This window comes from Paralichthys olivaceus, chromosome 6, assembly GCF_024713975.1.
Source record: "Paralichthys olivaceus isolate ysfri-2021 chromosome 6, ASM2471397v2, whole genome shotgun sequence".
Taxonomy (NCBI): Eukaryota; Metazoa; Chordata; class Actinopteri; order Pleuronectiformes; family Paralichthyidae; genus Paralichthys; species Paralichthys olivaceus.
This window is the reverse complement of record NC_091098.1, coordinates 14,454,350-14,473,850: the sequence shown is the minus strand read 5'-3', so window position 1 is coordinate 14,473,850 and position 19,501 is coordinate 14,454,350. Positions and strand designations below refer to the sequence as shown.

The window sequence follows — 19,501 nt, the reverse complement described above, 5'->3', positions numbered from 1 at the left end:
ATGATGATGAGCCTCCCTCATCCCAGAACTCTTTCAAAGACCATGCAGCAGAGACTAATGTACTTCTGATTACTACACATGCAAATATTTATCCATGCTTGTGTTGAGAGTGTTTCTTGCATTGGATTTCTTTCTCTTTTTCATTAACTTTATTTTTATGCAAAGTTGCCAAAAGCAACTATAGTACTTTTGCTCGGATTCCGCATTTGAGAACTTATTAATTATTTAGTTTCCATTTACCAACAAGACACAATTTAAAATGCCCTTATAAACAGTGATCAATGGTTGATGCACCTTGTTAAGCCAAATGAGGCAGATTTTGATTCGTGAATATGGGCGGTATAAATAAAACTGGTTTTATTAATGGTATCTATCTATCTATCTGTCTAATAGATTGTTTAGTAATATCTTATTGATCAGTTGTGTGTCATTGAACACGATAACATTTCGGTCCTCCTCCATCATGACACATGAGAACCCTCCTAACCATAAAGTCATTAAGAAATGTTAAAGGGTTTCTCATTTTGTTATAAGCTATCAGCAAAATTACTCATCCACTGTAAATGTAAATACAATCAATAGAAAGACTTCTAATAACACATCAAGTTTTTAGATTTGAATAATCTGTTTGTAACTCAATTTTGGTCCAGATGCCCTTTTCCCAAAGGTGACTGGTCAAGCGTTTCACTGGAGGGGTCTCCCTAATGAAAAAAAAAGTACCATATTGGAGGAGGAATTTCCATGACCTGGCAAATATGTGATCTATAAAGCATTAGTCAGTGATTTATGAACTAGTAATAGAGCCATTAATTAGAGCTATGAACCCTTTATAGATATAAATGCTGCCTCACCAGAGAGCACCTTCTGCTCCACCACATTTCACAGGGAAGTATACTCCACTATATTTACAATATGTTTATATATATTTATATAACCAAAGTTTCAGCTTTTACATACAAATCATGTGATGAGCATATGACACAGTAATATGAATGCAGTAAAGTACAGAGTCAAATCATGAGTATATAAAAAATTATGGTTATAATGTGTTGTTGTATAATACGTGTAAATTAGAATAATCTCCACCTCAACACTGCAGTTTTTAAAGCTTTTACAAAGTGCAGTTTTAAACACAGCAGTAATACTTGCATTAGATATTTCTAATTGATATTGATAGTTTTACTTTACTAGTAATAGATCTGACTACTTCTTTCACTATTGATTATGTGTTGAAAGGCGACTTTTATTTGCCTGCAGCCAGTGGCTTCACCGAAAGTCCCAAATGTCTCTGGTGCTTTAACCAGGCCCTTGGGTATTCCTGGCCTATGTATCCTGAAAAGCCTCCTCCAGATGGCCTGTGCTTTCTCCTCTCGTCCCGTGATGGAATGAAAGGATCAGCTAATTAAACAAAGTCCCATATCCATGTGAAAGAAGCGTGAGTCCTCGGGGAGAAGAGCTGCATGCAAATCAATCCCAAGTGCTTTGAATTGTGAACAAAACAGTTGCATTTCTTCAAACCATAAAGCCTTTTATTTCCACAGAACACAGACACGCTACAAATAAAAAGTCATGACAGAAACAAATAAACAAACATGCAAATCTGTAGCACTGGGCAGGGTTTCTAATGATGCAAAACAGTTCTGTTGAAATGTGTCTGTGAGCAATTTCACAACAGTGGTCCATTAAAGTAAGAATTAGGCTTGACTGATGTGACCCCGAAGAAGCATGAGAAGCTGATTTGAAAAAAATGATTTTTATAATTATTATAGAAAACATAAAAAAATCCAGCCTCTGAACAGTAGCAGCTTCTTCCTTAACAAATGTTGATCCACATTGTTTTATATTATAAATACATACTAATGATAAAAAAAAATAAGCACTTCCACTCAATCATCAAAAACAAAACTGGGACATTTCTAAATATGGATTATACATATCCTGGTTTGTCCTTACACAAATTATGGTATTCAAATGCAAATTAAATCCATAGAGATATGTGAAGTCAGCTGGTGCATCTCTTTTTTAAAATGTGACTCATATGTGTGTCACATATGTCAATCAAACATCCAACTCACAAAACAGTGAACAGAAAGATTCAGGGCCACTATGGTGAGATGCTGCAGGGGCTGATGGGAGCCTGAAGGCCTAACTGCTCCGATGTCTGAGTGCGCCTCAGGTTGTCCTTCACACGGACAAACTCTGGGATCTTCTGCTGGTTCTCCCGCTGCCTGATCTCCTCCTGCTCGTACTAGGAAAACAGAGCACGAGTCAGAGTAAGTGTAGAATTTATTGGACAAACAACTCAAAGAGACATGAACACGTGGCTTTTTGTGAAGGGTCACAGTCACCAAAGGTTGGGAGACACTGGTTCAATCTTTAAAGTACCTACCTGTTAAATATTGTTTGGGCTATAAAATAAATTTACTCATGAAACATACGGAAGTTCCAACAAAACATAGCAGAAAATGGAAATACTCAAAGTGTGAGAACATAATTGTACTCAAGTACACTAACTAAAAGTTATAATTTCCACTACTGAGTAGGCATTGTGGCATTGGCCCATAAGATCCCTGCCTTGTCAAACCCTTATGGTAACACCCACAACAGATATGTGTTCAGGCCAAAGAGAATTTATTTGCATTCTATAGTGTTTTGGTTGAATGTCTTTCAGCTGTGTGTTGCATCTGACCTCTTGCAGCTTCTGCTGCCTCTTGCGGAGTTCTGTCTCCAGATCTGAGGGCCTCCGTCGAGCCATCTCCTCCTCTTTGTGTAGCTCCAGTCTGCGCTGCTCCAACACTCGCTTTAGCTCAGGTTTCTCCTCCAGCAGCAGACCCCTAAAGGTCAATACACACAAACACAGTCTCCATCTCTGATGCTGAGAAGATCAATGGTGCTTTTAGTGTTTGACCTCCTGTACCTTTTGTGGCTGAGCAGCAGCTCGCGGTGCAGGTTCTGGTAGCTCGGTGTGTCCACTGAGGAGCCGTTCAGCTTCCTGGGCTGGACGGTGTCATCACTACTGCCGTCTCCTGGGGACTGACGGGACAGTGGCTGATGGCCTGCAGAATTCTCTGAGGAACACAAAGCAGCTAATATCACTGGTCCTACCACTCCTCACGTCCCACAAATTCTACCAACACATTGCAAAAAACTAATATTTACAGAAATAAACAGGACAAAACTTGACTCTACAATAACTGTTAATCAGTAACTGAGTATTTGTATGTTCTTGATTATTTGAGTCACGAAGTCAAATTAATTCAATAGAAAAAAACAAGGATGATTTGATTTAATCAGGTTCAAGCTTATTTTAACAAAAAAATCTATTTATCAATCATTTGATCAGACTGATCGATCTGCAGCATTTGATAGGTTTAATAGATTAACATCTGGGGGATACTTCATATTCGAGTCCACAGTCTTGTCAGTTGTATGCGTGTTTGTTTCAATTTAACTTCCATTATTTGCGAGCAATTGTGCATTAAAGTACCTTTTTTGTGACGCCCATATCCTGGTTTCTGTCGTGTGAAAGCAGAAAAAGAAAAGATAAGCTGTCAGTTATTTGACTGAGTTAAACATGTTAATAGTGATGCACTGACACAGGTTTGTCAAATCTTTATGTTGATCTTCACCTGACTGGACTGAGGGTGTAATCAGATAAAGGCTAAAAGCGATAGTACCTGCTGTGCTTCTTAAGCAGGTGAGCTGTGTTTACTTGGAGGTGACTCAACTCTGACTGTCAGAGGAACAGTAACTTTAGGTTTAGCCACACTGTAATGAATATTGTTATATTGAGTGAATAAGAAAAAAAATGATGTAAATATCTTGGTTTAGGACAGTGTGACATAATCTTCCATGGTAACAATACCTTTGCCACACCCTCTGAAACCAGATAACTTTAAGGAGAGGATCACAGTGATCCGGGAACAGATGGCAGATGCTGTTGATGTCTAGCCTTTCTCAGTGTGACCACAGTTTTTCTGTTTATAAGCTGTAAGATCCTTGGCCTGTGTGCATTTTTCCATCCCAGTCCCTGACATAAGCCTTCAGGTCCTGTCCTGCAGGGACGCTGAGCAGGGAGATAACCTGTCGGGTGTGTAACGTGATGGAAGCCATTGTTCCATACAGGGCCTGCAGGGCCGGGACAGATTCCAGCAAAATCACTCAGCCTCATGTTTCAAAACGTTTCCTTCTCTCTTGCACAGATACTCTGAATTATATTGTCATAACCTTTAAAGATACTTTTCAAATACACAAACGCAATATTTATATGTTTCGGCTGTATTTCAAATTGTAGTTAAAGAAAAAATACAGTTTATGTTTGGCCCCATAGTGCATTAGTTAGTGTGTGTGTTACTGTCAGAGGAATACCTTGCATTTCTAAAACACTATATCTTTCCAAGAAAACTTTACTGCCTTTACCTATATCATTCGACAATATGACCATGTTTGAAAATTGGATTTTAAAAAGTCACATGGTCACAAGCAAGACGTGGCTCTATCAGTTTTCTGAAGTGATACAACAATGATCTGAGAACGAAAGAGAAATGTATCTACAAAAATGTGTGGCTCATCATTTACACACTTAATAAATCTTCAGATATCCCAGTGAAGGCATCCTGTAATAAGACGATCTATATTGTTGATCATTTGAAGAGGAATATAAAGTCTGTTGGACATATTGTATAAAGTCAAAATAAGCCTTATATGTTACCTCTCTGAGGGTAAAGTCAAATCCTGACCTGAAGTCAACTAAACATGTGACGGATGGCCACCAGGCCAGACACTGACCTGTCACTCAGACAGTAGTGAAGGCCTCAGAAATGAACTTGCAAGAACTCACTTTTTTTGCATTTGACCCTTCCATGGCAGGAAGGTGGAGGTCCACTGTTTCGTCCAGTAGCAGTGAACCTGTTTCAGTCCATTTTAAAAAGAATCACAGCTCCTCACGTAACCTGTTGTCCGTTGTGTGTTTCTTTGCTGTGGTCAGGTCCAACATGCTGCTGTTGACGAGGGAGCCTCAGACTCAGAGTGCTGCCTGGAAGTAGTCAATAGTGGTAGTAGACGCTGAAATCTTATTACGCCATTCAAGATTACCTCACAACCCCAACAGGTCACAGGACGCTAGATTAGTTAATTGCCACCGACAGAAATGCAGCTTAAATCCAAAGTAACACAGCACTATTACCAGATTCCTCCACCGCCGAGCCCATTAATACTGACTGAGACTCCAACCGAAGGTTTTCGGGCAAAACAACAAACAATATGCTTACAATATATTGGTCAGATATCTTTTTCTCTAGGTTCTTCAGTTTTGGGACACATGTGATCAAGTAACCATTAGTTAAAATACATTGTGGTGTGTTTGCTTGATTTAAAGTATTTTTTAACATAGAAATGGAAATAATCAGCATTTTCAAATAGTTCTCACAAGTCTCTCTGTGTTAGAAAAAAAAACTTTTTTTATCTCCATGGTTTCTGAGCATCAAGTATGTGTTTGTACCACTTCAACATTAAATGACACAACACAGCCTTTGCTTATGTATTTGTTTGTTTCTTTTTTTAAATCTATTGTGACAATACAGATAATTATTACTTATTGTACAGTTACATACATCTTACAACAGATGGGATGCATATAGAGCTTCCAGCAAAAGCCTTTTTCACTTAAATGGTAAACTCAACTCAAACTCAAGAAAGCACAGACGCATAAAATAAAAAAATGTACAGGTGAGAAAAGAGTAAAAACAAGATTGAATAATAGATTATAAAATTATTAAAATGTAATATAAAACACCCTTCTTAACAACAACAACAATAATAATATTATACATTTTATTTATACTGCACCTTTTATACATAAAATGCAAAGCTGCTCAAAGTGCTTTATAAGAAAACCAAAGACATGAAATGAGAAAAGCAAAAAACAAAGATTTAGAATTAAAAAACACACCAATAAAACTAGCAAAAGGTATAAAAGGAAATTAGAGGATAATGGTGTTTTAAAAAGAAGATACAATTAATTAAAGATCATAGAAATAGGACAGACTCTTATAACTTGCTGTTGCTTATCTTTTTATTGACTGTGTCTACAACATTGTGTTTTATCCTGTTTTTGTCTTGTTTTGTTGTATTTCCATATTCTTGCTCAATATTTCTGCTGTGACGTTCATTTTGTTCTCAAAATAATGAACTTTCTGTCCGTGTTAATAAACTTAGGGTGTAAAACTGTATTTTCTGCATTTAATAGTAAGTAATATCGAATAAAAGGAGAAAGAGGAGAAGATCATTTCAGTTAGTGGCCACACGTGGGCACTATACTTCCTGTTTTTGTTTCTCCCATGGTTCTTTGCGGTCATTCGCTTTATAAGCTGCCCCGGAAGTTCCGTCTCCTCCATAGAATGAATGGCGTATGATTGTGATGTGGGAGAAAGGAAGAGCGTGTGTGTCGACTGCGTGTGAGCGTGAGTTTGTCGTGTGTTTGTGAGAGAGTGTGTCTTTGTTTTAAAACCTACACAGTGATCTTATTTGATCTGGTCGGGCTCGGCTCGGCTCTGACCGGAGATGATAGGAAAGACGCTCGCGAGCCTCCGAGGCGATGAGCAGCGGCATCACGAAAAGCTCCAGAGCCTTCCACTGCTTCATGTTGTGGTTCGAGGTGATGAATTGATCAGATATACTAGTTCACTGCGAGGCTGAGTTCATCTCAAACCTCCGCGATGGACAATGAGTATAGAGGCGATTCTGATCTGACCACAACAGAGCAGCAGTGAGGACGAGGAGGAGCCCAGGACTGTGTTGGAAACTTTTCATATCGCTCCAAGTTGCCGCCATGATGTGAGAAGCATCGAGGGTTTACCTGGTTTACCTGAGACTGAAAGATTTCCACGAAGAACTGCAAAAGCCAAATGAACCTAAATGCTTTCACCTATGAATGGGCACAAAATTCTGTTCAGATGAAAAGTCTCTTATCATTCAGTATCTTTATTTATCAATTTAAAGTTCATCACAATTTCCTTTCTCAATCTTCTTAACTTTATGTTATATAACACACAAAGTGCTTGACGAATATAAAAAGTAAAAACAACATAAACGCTAAACGAGACAGATTTAAGCATGACCACATCCATTGCAGTGTTAACATCAGGGAATGTTATTTGATAGAGGTTCTTTTTAAGTTTTGATTCAAAGGAAGCTATACTGACTCAGTCTTCTGATTTTACTTGGAATGGGTCTTCTAGTGCCTCAGTCCTCTTATTTCAAAAGCTCTGCCCCCCGAACTCGCCATCAGAGAATAAATTAAACTTTATTTGTAATAGTATTCTTCTGGTGATAGAGCTTGTGTCCACTGCCACCAAGTGGCCTAGAAAACTAATAATCTTATCAGAAAAGGGTTGTTGCAGGTCTGCAGTTACAACTTTTACATCTACCTTAAAATGGCTCTCATACAGAGTGTACACACAATCCATCATATCAGGCCTGGTCATATATAACCAACGAGTATTAACTCAAAGCTTTAAGTTTTAGTTGATATTGTGTTGCTTTTTATTCATCACTTTTTATTTGTGTAATTTCACTATTTTAAAATAAATCTTTGTCCACATCCAAAGGAACAGTAAAAAGTAATTTCTTTTTACTCCATAGAGCTCACAAGTATATTTGATAACCGATTGTCTAAATGTGTTTTTAGTCTATTACTAATGCAATATTTATCACCTGGTAACCAACTACCTTTGAGCTGTGAAGTTTTGAATTTAAATATGGATGAGTTTTGATTTTTTTGTGATCAAACCAGAGTTCTTTTGTACATGGGTTACCATTATTTGGAATTGTTTTACAGATGTCCATATTAAACTAATATCACCAGCGGTAGATTGAAGGATAGCTGAGAGTAGGTGGTTCAAAAATGTTTCATGATTAACTTAATAAAATATTACTTGTTAACAATAAATTATTTTATTATTAAGATTTCTTTGCTTCTGTCTTTCTGAACATGAGTAATAAACACCATACAGACAGGATTAACTTTATTAAATTAGCTTCTATCAATATGGAAATAAGCCAAACAATAATGTATCAACTCAATATAGTAGTGAAGGGACATGTAGACTGTTGATTTCACAGAATAACAAAGAACAGGTATAAAAGATATAAAACCTAAGTTGAGAGGTTTGCGATCAGCAGGGGATTTCTGATATCTCGCGATAATGAACGTGAGCTTTGACGATGGCGTCGTTCTAAACACACGTGACCAGTCTTGTCCAACCAGCTGTCAGCAACAACAGGGCAAAGCGCGGGAGGGAGAGGCTCACATGTAGCTCTTCAAACAGGAAGCTGGTTTTAGTTCACTTCTTTTAACCATGTCCTTCAAACGACCGCGCTCCAGCCATGTTAACAGCAGCTCACAGACCAGCGCCGCCAGCAGTTCCACGGACAGACAGTTCGACGGGGAGGCTCGGTTCGTGGAAGGATCCATACTTCGCATCACCATGAAAAACTTCCTGTGAGTTACCTCCCCCCAACTGCCAGTCAACTGCGCCCTGTGCTAGCTGCGCTGCTAAGCTAACATGTATGCCCGTTACATCCGGGTGATCTGGCCTCTGGCTGCAGCCTTGGGTGGCTGCTTGTGAAACAGGTGGGACCGAGCTGTCACGTAGATGTGTCATTCCATCCCCGATAAACAGAGACTCAGACGGGTGGGTCCCTCCTGGACCAACCTACCACTGCACTTATGTGACAAACCGTTTTTCAAAGAGGAAAACGCTGCTGGCAAGTGACGAGACGTCCAGTGCTTGTGTCTCTTTTCAGTTTGGTCTCTGTGGCTTAAGAAGACCTTGAATTGGGACACAGCTAGTATTTAAAAATGGACGACCGCTCAAAAGTGAAGCCAATGTGTCATGAGCACCAGCTGGTGGCTGACCAACTGGTATAAGTCATAATTAGTCATATAAGTCATAATTCATGCTTAGCAGTTAGATGAGATGCAGATAAACAAATATTTAGCATTTAATATCAAACCAAGGTGACTGCAGCATTTTCCCTACTTGATTGTTTAGCAGGGGCACATGTCTCACAATCAGTTTAGTCTTTACATACATTTCGTATCTGTTGTGATTCCAGAACCTATGACCTCTCTGTGTTGCATCCTGGACCTAATCTGAACATGATTGTCGGAGCCAATGGAACTGGCAAGTCCAGCATTGTTTGTGCGATCTGCCTGGGCCTGGCAGGCAAGACCGCTATCCTGGGCAGAGGTGACAAGGTACGCAGCAGAGCCACACTGAAGTTACATTTCATTAGGCATTGCTTTCTTCCCCCAAGGTCTGTGAGTGCATTAAATTGCATCATACAAGGTTTCAGCTGAGAGGAACAGCACAACTGTTATTTTTTAACACAACATTATTTGAATTATACACTTATATTAGCTGACAAAAACTTTTGATGTTTATGATGCCTGTTAAAAAGATTTGTCTCTGTTTGTTTTTTGTAGGTTGGGCTTTATGTCAAACGTGGGTGCACTAAGGGATTTATTGAGATTGAACTGTGAGTTATGTGAAATAAATTTTGCACACACACACACATACAGTAACTGTTGTTACTTGTCTAGTAGGAAAGGTAAGCTTTTAGATACAGCAGATGAAATCCATTTGTGTTGCATTTGTTCCGATGGTCCTGAGGAGCCAGTTTAGACAGCATGTTGATATTCATCTTCATTCTCATTCAGAGATAAAAAAAAAAACATGTTACATCAGCCATGGTATCATTATATGTAAAATATTTGAATAACATTCTGTCCATTTTCCCCAGTGCTATGTTTACCTGATTGTTGGAGCACACTTCTTGTTGTTATTTAAGGTACAAGATTGGTGGTAACGTGGTGATTAACAGAGAGATCCACGTGGAGAACAATCAGTCTCATTGGATGTTGAACGGAAGACCCAGTAACCAGAAAACTGTGGAAGAGGAGGTTAAAGCTCTGCACATCCAAGTTAGCAACCTCTGCCAGTTTCTGCCTCAGGTATGACCTTATGCTTTATTAATCAAGTTATGTGGCAAGGCAGTTGAACAGCACAGAATTATTTGTGCTGTAATTTCCTAAATCTAGGAATTTAAAACCTCAAATCTTTCTTAAAAGTTATATCCGATTAACTCTTTTCCTCACCATTTTTCTGTTGATGTGGTTCGTTTGTCCTTAAAGGAAAAAGTGGGAGAGTTTGCCAAAATGTCCAAAATTGAGTTGCTAGAAGCAACTGAGAAGTCAGTGGGACCACCAGAGATGTACGAGTACCACTGTAAGCTCAAAAACTTTCGCAACAAGGAACGAGAACTGGAGGTACAATAATAAAAACCTATAAAAATACAAGAACAATTGTATACACACACATCAAATCACAGTTCTACATCATCTATTATTCAATTTTTTCATCTGTATTTAAAACATTTAATTTTGCACCTACAGTATCAGTGTCTGCTGTGGTTTGTTTCCCTTTAGAACGCTGTTAAAGACAAGGCCAGCTTCATGGAGAAGGCCAAGCAGAGGCATGAGAGGAACAAACTCGATGTGAACCGTTATTACGAAAAGAAGAGACATCTTGACGTGATCGAGCTGCTTAAGAAGAAGAAACCGTGGGTGGTGAGTGGTTAAAACAAAACGTGAGAAAGGGAGACAACTGTACGCAGTCGGATTAAAAGTGAATTCGTTCCCTCTGGCTTTAGGAGTATGAGACCACCCGCAAGGAGCTGGAGGATGTGAAGAGGGAGCGGGACGAGGCTAAAAGGCAGCTCTCTGCCCTGAAGCAGGCCCAGGCACCCATGCTGAGGAAGATCCAGCAGATTGACGACAGACTGAAGCCCACTGACGCACAAATAAAGGCTAAGGTAAAAATCTAAATATCTTATTAACTCTGAGTGATATATCTGAAGTATCACAGTCAGGCCATAAAGAAGAAATGTGGGAAGTTATGTTATTTTTGTTCGAGCTCTAGAAGACACTTTAATTAAACGTATTTACTTTCAGCCTCAGTGTACTATCACTAACATTCAATGATGTGTTATTGTCTCATGCTGGTACCTACGACTATAGACAAAGTTTCTTTAATGTAAAATAACCAAGTGTAAATCAGGAATAAATTAAAATATTTATAACATTTTTGGTTTAATTTTGTCATTAGAAATCAAAGGCCAGGGGTTTCAGTATGTTTTCTATAGTGAAATGAACACTTCAATTTATTATTTGTGATGTCATGACAGTTAAGATGAGCTTAACTTTTTTTCAGACTACTGCCATCAAAGACGCATCAAACACATGCAAACAGAAACAAGATCAGTTGGATCGAAAACACAAAGAGGTGAGACTTAATCTTTGTGACTGAACAAAACATTAAAAGTCAAAATTGAATCCGTTTTTTGACTGTGTGAAGTACACAAACATGTCATGATACAATAAATGTACTTCCATCTTATATTCAGCAGCAAAGAATGTTCTGCTTGTGTATTGATGGTTCGTTTTACACCTCCTTCACTGAACATATGTTTATTTAATCAAGCAAATTAACAGCTAATTTGAAGGTTTGGAATTATTTCAGTTAATTAGAAAATAGTATGTATTGTAAGTACAGTATAGTCCCACCTAATATATTTTAAGTTGTCCATGCCTGAGTACAAAGCAGCCTTGATCTGTTGCTGTATGTTTTTCATGAACAATAACAACTCTCCTCTGCAGATTGACGATATTAAACAAACACTGAAACTCAAGCAAACGGAGGAGGAGGACCAACAGAAGCGAATAAGCTACACTAGAAGAACGATCGACGACTTGAAGACAGAGCTCGCCAAAGTCGGCGATCAACCAGATGTGACCCCTCAGATTAATGCCATCAATGTTGAGCTGAGAAGCATCCAGGTGGAGAGAGCCAAGATGGAAGGAGTGAAGGCCGACCTGCGAAGGGAGAGGGACAACGTCTTTGCTGAGTCCAGGGGTGAGTGTTTTCCACAATGTCTTCTGGATCACATTATAATGCTGCATACTCAGGCACTTGAACTCTGCCTTTGTCTGTCACACACAGTTTGTTTCATGTAGATTATGTTTATTAATTTTCTTTGCCAGCGTTGGAGAGGAAGCTCAATGACATGAGCAACATGATGAGGGCCAAAGAGGAAAAGTTGCGATCACGCCACAGGGACACACATTCTGCTCTTCAGTGGCTCCGACAGAACAAAAGTCTGTTTGTTGGGAATGTTTATGAGCCCATGATGCTGATGGTGAGTATCAGTGAATCATGTGGGGGATTCACTTAAATCGCCATGTTTAGCATTGTTTCAGAACATTTTATTAATGCATAATTACACACTCTGATATCATTGTAGGCAGATTTCTATTCTTCCAATACTTTACATACAAAAATAAACACAGTTCAGTCAAGTTCATAATGTTAATAATGTTAACAAGTAAGGACTCTTCCCTTCAGAAAGTGAAACCTGGTTGGTTTACCGATCAGTATTGGGATGGTGATTCTTTTTAAAAAATCAGTTCTGGGGCCTTGTATTAATTCTTTCTTACTTATTCAGATCAATGTCAAAGATCCTCTTTATGCCAAGTATGTTGAAAGTCACATCCCATTCCACGACCTGCGATCGTTTGTCTTCCAGAGGAAAGACGACATGGAGAAGTTCATGACTGAGGTCAGCTTGATATAGAGCACAAATTCTAGTTAACCTTAACGTCCGACGATTCCAACTTATTGTAAGGAATCCAGTTTTACTCTCCCAACTCAAAAACTGAATTGTTTTTACCCTCAGGTCCGTGACAAATTGAACTTGAAGGTGAATTCCATTTCTGCCCCGGAGGAATCGTGTTCTAAAAAGAAGCCTTCCCTAAGTATCGAATCTCTGAGGTGAGAGAAAAATATTTAGTGTAACAAAGAATAAAATCAACATGAACTGTATCCATTTGTATGGTTTTATCTCAGTTTCTGACCATTTTCTTACAAATTTAAAACTCTGTTTTTATCCGCAGGCGTTTCGGGTTCTATTCCTACCTGCGTGAGATGTTCGATGCTCCTGATGAGGTCATGAGTTTCCTCTGTAACCAGTACAAAGTGCATGACGTCCCAGTGGGCAACGATCAGACCAAAGCATTGATCAAAACGGTACGTCCGTCGTTCCACATAATGTCTTCAGAACTGAGTAATTGTGATGGTAGAAACAGGATTTACTGGATGAAGTGAATGTCAGTGATGTCTGTAACAAGGCACCACCAATAAAATTACATCCAAATCACCCCTAAATGAAATAGTTCTGTCTGGTTTAATTTCAAATTGGGTGATCGCTAGTATCTGCCAAACTCAAACTTTCTGTGCTTTTTCTCCAAGGTGATTGAGGAGCCCTACCTCAAGGTGTTGTACACGACAGAGGAGAGGTACACGGTGAAGAGGTCTCAGTACTCTAAGAAGATGATCACAAGCAACTCTGCACTGAACCCTTCTCAGTACCTCAATATCACTGTGGATGCTGAGGGAAAACAGCAGCTGGAGCAGCAGATGAAGGTGTGATGCTGCAGCAAATATCATGGCACTGCCCAAAAACGCTTCTTTAATGATTTGTTAGTTTGAAATCTGTCATTTTTCGATATGTACTGTACCTTGAGAAATGTCTGTCAAGAGTTTAAATCGTTAACACTCACTGTGAGCAGGCATCTGAACTGAAGTTACGAGACATTGAAGAACGGTTGAAGGCCTTGCAGAAGGAAGTCGCCGGCCTGGATCGTCGAGATAATGAGTTGTTGGCAGAGAAGAAGCATCTTTCTGAAGTCAAGGGCAAAAAGAGGCAACTGGAGCAGAAAATCAGTACCAAACAAGATAGGTACATCTGTGGTGTAACATGAACTTGTATTTACATACATAGCTTAAGTTTTTGATGATCTCTTTTAAGACGTGTTGAGGCTGATTTACACTTCACCATTGTGAACATTTATACTTGTTGTATAAATATACCAAGGCTCTGTTCAGACCTGGTATTACACATCTGTTCTTTGAAATCCAATCATCCAATGAGCAGCATAAAGTTTGTCACTTTCACTGACGATGGGACAATCGCTGAAAATTGTAAAAATCGGTTAATTGTGAAAACTGTAGCGGGTCAGAGGACTTCAGCTGAGTAGGTTGTCCTTCATATGTGGCCCAGGACACGCAGCTCAAAGAATGTTGCCACATGCATCCCAGACCCCCTGTGGCCAGTGAGAGACATTGTAGCTGTTGCAGTCCTTGTCGATTTTATGCAAAAGAGTAAATCAGCCTTTAATTTGCGTATTTCCCTGCTCGTGTGTTTAGTCTCCGGCAGATGGAGCACAGTGTCATTGACCTGAGTGAGATTGAGAAGGAGACTAAAGAGAAAATTGCAGCTGTCAATTCACAGAAGGTTTCCATCGTTGCGGAGTTCATGGCCCAAATGAAGGTATGTTTTTTTTTTATGTGATATCTGTCTTTATTTCACATTAGCATTTAGCTAGATCTAGAATAGCTTTCTTGCAGATGTTAGGTTTTGCATAATTAAACAAACGCAGAGAAAGAATATAGCTTTTTTTCATTTTATAAGAATGTGCACACATCCTCATGATTTTTCTCTGCCTGTCGTCTGTTTTCATGTATTTTACTGTCATCGTGCTCCTTTTGCTGTCTGTAGCTGAGAGCCAAGCTGACTATACAGAAGGTGTACCTGGCTCTGGACACGGTGGGGCTGACGGAAGAGAAGGCCAAGCTGGAGAATGACTGTAGAGCTGGTGTCTCAGAACTTAAGTCCTTGGATGTAAGTGTTTTAACATAAAAGTTGGAAGCAGGATAGATTGATAACACATTGCTCATCACTTGAATAGGTGTAGAGTAGAGTTTTTTTATAATATGCATTGCTGCAGCAGCAGAAGACTCTCAGCCATAGTCAGCTCCTGTCCTCCCTCGCTAAAAGCCCAGTCTACTGTGATTGGATAGCTGGTGATGAGTTCATGTACGTTAGGACGAAAGGAAGCTGTGAACAGACGAAGCTGCAATTAAACACAACACTTACTATTATTTTTAATCATACAGGTGTGATTCATGACAAACGTAGGGAGGAGCATGCAAACGTCTCACCTGGTCTTAAAGGTATTTACATGCATCCGTTCTAAATGGATTGAATGTCCTTGTGTTCCTGCAGCAAAAATGCCAGCGTCTGGAGCAGAGGAAGGTTCAGCTGACAGAACAATGCAAAGGCCTGTTGAAGAGAGGGAAGTCGATCTGTAGGATGCAGCCGAATGAGTCCTTACCTGAAGACCTGTGTAACGTAAGTGCTGAGCAGTCTTATCACTGCATTCCCTTTTATGCTTCTATAGACGACTATCCTGTAATGCAGCTGTGAACACCTTTTCAACATAACATAATATGTGACCAACATAGTATAATGACATAACAACATCATGCTATGTTAATGCAGGCATTCAGCAAGCTGCCAGACACACTGGATGAGATCGATGCCATGCTGAATGAGGAGCAGTCCAGAGCCGAGTGCTTCACTGGCCTCAGTGAAAGTGTAAGCAGGAGCGCTTAATGTTTTACAAACACAATTATGTTCAGTCTCAGAAGGCAGTTAGAAATTCTTAGCCTGGATATCAAGGAAAGAAATACAGATGATTTTTTTTCCAAGATTGGCAGCATCTCCCAAATTGAAGTATTTGTAAAGTCCTGATTTCAAATGTAGCACCAATAATTAGGAAACATTTCATAAATGATATAAATCCTAAGGATTTGGACACATTAGAACTCAAAACGTCCATGTAAAGAATATCTACAGAAAAGTATAATCAGAAAAGATGAGGAGTTTGCCCAGCAAATTATTTGTTGTGTTTTCCAGAGTGTGAATGTTGGTCACTGTAATTCTCTCTGCTGTGAAGGTTGTTGACGAGTACGACAGAAGAGAGCAGGAGATCAAAAATCTGGAGAAAGATCTGCAAGATAAGAGCGACGCTCTAAACACCTACCGGCAGAGCATAGCTGAGGTCTGTGACTATGTTCCTATTATTATTATTGTTAATATCATTATAACAGAAATCGTTCTTGTGTATAAATGTATGTATAGAGACGTTGTTTGTGTCACAGGCGAAGGAACGTTGGCTGACCCCTCTGAAGCATCTTGTTGAACAGATAAACGCCAAGTTCAGCAACTTCTTCCGCTCCATGCAGTGTGCAGGTGAAGTCGATCTGCACACAGAGAACGAGGTAAATGGAGACATACTCTCTTGATTAAAGGAGTTAAAAGCAGGTTTTGGGGATAACTTGAGCACAAATTTTAAACTTTATATATGGCCTTTTTAAAACCTTAACGCCTGAGTTGCAGGATGCATGTTCAGCACATGATGGCTCCATTGTTGAGCTGCTGCATCTCACGAGTGTCTGTTCTGCTACATGATGTTTTCAGTGTGACAACTGAATAAAAGCAGGCCTATGGACTAGAGTGCTAGCTTAAGTGCATTTCCTTTGAAACTGGTACAGGAAGTGTTGCAAATATTCATGTTTGTTACATATTCCACATTAAAACTGTGGTGAAAGATCATTTTCAGTCCATTTTGCTGTAAATTGCGTGCGGAACACAGACAATAGGCGAGACCCTGACTCTTTCGTGCAGTGCTGCTTACACAGGCAGTTGCTTTCTGACACATGCGTCCCACTTACGCATCCAATGTGGTCCGGGCATAATATTTAACCCCTGATTTCCACCATTTCTCTTTTAAACTGTGCCACATGTTTCAGTAATGAGCAAAATGTGAACATTCATGCATGGCCAAATTGAAAATGTTTGGTTTTATACACCCGTCTCTTATTTTCAGACATATGTGCTAAAACTGAAACATCAGACAGTTCAAACTGTGCTTTTTTTTATACAACTTACCTCTGAATAGTGGATCCCACCAGTTCTTCTAAGAGGACTGATGAAGAATAAAAGGGAAGAATAGGATTATTCATAGAACATGTTTGGATTCAAATGTGTTGTATCAACACAATGACAGCGATGTTTGTCCACTGCAGGAGGAGTACGACAAATATGGGATCCGTATTCGGGTTAAGTTTCACAGCAGCAGTCACCTTCACGAGCTGACGGCCCACCATCAGAGCGGAGGAGAACGGAGTGTCTCCACTATGCTCTACCTCATGGCCCTGCAGGAGCTCAACCGCTGCCCCTTCAGAGTGGTGGATGAGATCAACCAGGTAGCTAACACACACGCATCTCTCTATAGTTGTGAGGACAGTCATAGCATAATGCATTCCCTAGCCCCTAACCCTATCCGCCACAAATACATGCCCTAACCCAAACCTAATTCTAACCCTAAAACCAAGCCTTACCCCTCAAAAAGGCAATTTAATTCGTGAGGACAAAATGTCTAACAGTGTTTCTCTACGTGTCTCTGAAATGAACAACAACACAGATTGATTTGAAGTTCATATTAACTTCCTGTATTCAAGAATTGTATAAGAAGTTTGTAACTTGCTAAATATTGATTGATTTATTTGTCACACATTTGCGCTCCTTGATTTTATGAATAAATCACAGATGTGAATTCAGAGTCACTGCTCACTGGTTTGGATGTTACCGAGTCTGTCTCTCATCTCTGTGTAGGGGATGGATCCTGTAAATGAGAGGAGAGTCTTTGACATTGTCGTCCGAACAGCCTGCAAAGAGACCACATCCCAGTACTTCTTCATAACACCCAAAGTGAGTGTTGTTACCTTCTAATGTATATCTATCTGTATATTAGAGATGTCCCAATACCAATTTACCTTCCTAATACCGATTCCAATGCAATTTTCCAATTGCAATTTCCAATGCAATTTAAGTATTGGCCGATACAGACTGGTCAACTGGTTAACCCCTTTGAAAAACAAATACATATAGAGAATGAATAACATAGAACATCTTTTATTATCTAGTTTGACACTCATAACAAAAAACCCATATTTTCAACACGAGGGTTGGCCGTCCAGAACAATGGACTCAAGTTTTTCTTTATGCATGGGGGGGGGGCTGTCTTTGTTGAATTTATTACATGGTTTGAATGATGTTTCCATAGTTTGCTGCTGCAGCTCGTCCTTTTTCCCTTCGCCTTAGTGAACTCCTCGGGCTCTTTTGTGGGATGGGTCTTCAAATGCTTTATGAGATTGCTGGTGTTGTTACTGGCAACACTAATGCCATCCCGCAAAACTGAAGTCTTGCATATGGTACCCATCACATTTTACATGTGGGACTTTCCAGGGTGAAATATTTCCAAATTGCTGACATTTTAGCTTGCTCTGGCCAACACGCCACTACCAGACATCACTTCTTTGCTGCTCTAAAAACTGTACTTGCCAGTGGCTGCTGCTGTTTTGGAGCAGCAAAGAAGAAATGATTTATTGGAAAAGTAAATTGCTGTTTTATCTGATTGAAACTAATATACTTGAAAGACAAAGATTCACCTATTGTCAATGCCCGACCCAGCAATGTCAGCAGTATCAGAGGGCTTTACGACCCTGGTCTCAGAACATCTACACTTAATGTGTTTGTTATTAAAAGATGTTGCTCATCGTGATAGACCCAAACCAGAAACAACAACAAAGTTAGCAACTATTTGTTGATAGTGGATAGTGGAGAATACAGCTGCTGATGAGACAGATATGAGAAACAGAATAAGTGTAAATATTTCCAGACACATGACATTAAATTAAATGAGTCATATCTGGATTGATGTGTGTAAGCAGGCAACTCATGTGTCCTTTTTTTAAATGTTCTGTTGTAAACTGTCTATCTGCTGTATTATGTTTATGCACACATGAATCTGTGCTCTGTTTTTTCCTGAACTTCCTCTCCCACTCTGCATCTCCAGCTGCTGCAGAATCTTCAGTACGCTGATGAGATGACCATCCTGTTTGTCCATAACGGTCCCCACATGCTTCCTCCGAACCAGTGGGACGAGAGGGCGTTCATCAGACGGGCGATGAAGAGGAAAGCCCAGGCATGAATCTAGCCAGAATGTACCATGTACAATTTACCATTTTAACGACAGGGGTATGAAATTGTACTGACGAAGTTTTCCATTTGAAAAGAGACGGACATTTAGAAAACTGGTTTACTGACAGAAAAATAATCCTTGACCTGATTTGTTGCAGCATTTGCACATTTGTTTGTCCATGCAGCAACAGTTCTTTGTATATTTATATATTTGAATAAAATGTTCTGCTGTTTCTATCTAAAATGGGTATATGCATTTTTATTTTATATCTGACAGTTTTGTTTATCCAGATGTTTGTGTTTAAAGGGTTTCAGAAATCATCACCATCAGTCACCTTTCAATGTTCAGCATGTGTCAAAAACACTTTTAGAAAATTACTGAAAGCTTCATGTAGAAGCTGCCCACGTTCTCCCTGAGGTATTTAAGAAACACTTTCCTCCAGACCCAGGGTCATTATAGATTTGAATCAGAAGCATTACTTTATATTAGTTTCTG

At 39.4% G+C, this 19,501-nt stretch overlaps 2 protein-coding genes and 1 non-coding gene across 3 annotated transcripts; 2 read left to right on the top strand and 1 right to left on the bottom strand.

Moving 5' to 3' along the window:
• Positions 1 to 1,507: 1,507 nt before the first annotated feature.
• LOC109630554 (protein FAM107B) lies at positions 1,508 to 5,046 on the bottom strand. The gene is made up of 5 exons (XM_020088817.2): positions 4,841 to 5,046; positions 3,488 to 3,515; positions 2,918 to 3,068; positions 2,690 to 2,834; positions 1,508 to 2,248 (listed from the first exon to the last, which is right to left on the bottom strand). Exons 1-5 carry the CDS (start codon positions 4,862 to 4,864, stop codon positions 2,105 to 2,107), a joined length of 492 nt encoding a protein of 163 aa, XP_019944376.2. The 5' UTR covers positions 4,865 to 5,046; the 3' UTR covers positions 1,508 to 2,104.
• A 1,340-nt stretch (positions 5,047 to 6,386) lies between these two features.
• LOC138410646 (small Cajal body-specific RNA 2) lies at positions 6,387 to 6,750 on the top strand. The gene has a single exon (XR_011243347.1). It is a non-coding gene; the product is annotated as a small Cajal body-specific RNA 2 (non-coding RNA).
• Positions 6,751 to 8,217: 1,467 nt separating this feature from the next.
• On the top strand, positions 8,218 to 19,249 carry smc5 (structural maintenance of chromosomes 5). The gene is made up of 24 exons (XM_020089518.2): positions 8,218 to 8,500; positions 9,118 to 9,259; positions 9,488 to 9,540; positions 9,853 to 10,015; positions 10,196 to 10,330; positions 10,490 to 10,630; positions 10,714 to 10,875; positions 11,274 to 11,345; positions 11,720 to 11,975; positions 12,104 to 12,258; positions 12,565 to 12,678; positions 12,796 to 12,890; positions 13,013 to 13,145; positions 13,368 to 13,541; positions 13,688 to 13,857; positions 14,325 to 14,448; positions 14,677 to 14,799; positions 15,184 to 15,309; positions 15,460 to 15,555; positions 15,917 to 16,021; positions 16,122 to 16,241; positions 17,049 to 17,228; positions 17,638 to 17,733; positions 18,881 to 19,249. Exons 1-24 carry the CDS (start codon positions 8,358 to 8,360, stop codon positions 19,013 to 19,015), a joined length of 3,213 nt encoding a protein of 1,070 aa, XP_019945077.2. The 5' UTR covers positions 8,218 to 8,357; the 3' UTR covers positions 19,016 to 19,249.
• The last annotated feature ends 252 nt before the right edge of the window (positions 19,250 to 19,501 follow it).

What these genes read in the sequence shown, in the direction of transcription:
- LOC109630554 (XM_020088817.2), bottom strand. Translation starts at nt 4,864, where the DNA reads ATGGAAGGGTCAAATGCAAAAAAA. An exon ending in AAGGGTCAAATGCAAAAAAA is followed by an intron (nt 3,516 to 4,840) that starts GTGAGTTCTTGC and finishes TTCACACGACAG; the next exon opens with AAACCAGGATATGGGCGTCA. An exon ending in GGCAGCAGAAGCTGCAAGAG is followed by an intron (nt 2,249 to 2,689) that starts GTCAGATGCAAC and finishes CTGTTTTCCTAG; the next exon opens with TACGAGCAGGAGGAGATCAG.
- smc5 (XM_020089518.2), top strand. Translation starts at nt 8,358, where the DNA reads ATGTCCTTCAAACGACCGCGCTCCAGCCATGTTAACAGCAGCTCACAG. An exon ending in ATCACCATGAAAAACTTCCT is followed by an intron (nt 8,501 to 9,117) that starts GTGAGTTACCTC and finishes TTGTGATTCCAG; the next exon opens with AACCTATGACCTCTCTGTGT. An exon ending in GGATTTATTGAGATTGAACT is followed by an intron (nt 9,541 to 9,852) that starts GTGAGTTATGTG and finishes TTGTTATTTAAG; the next exon opens with GTACAAGATTGGTGGTAACG.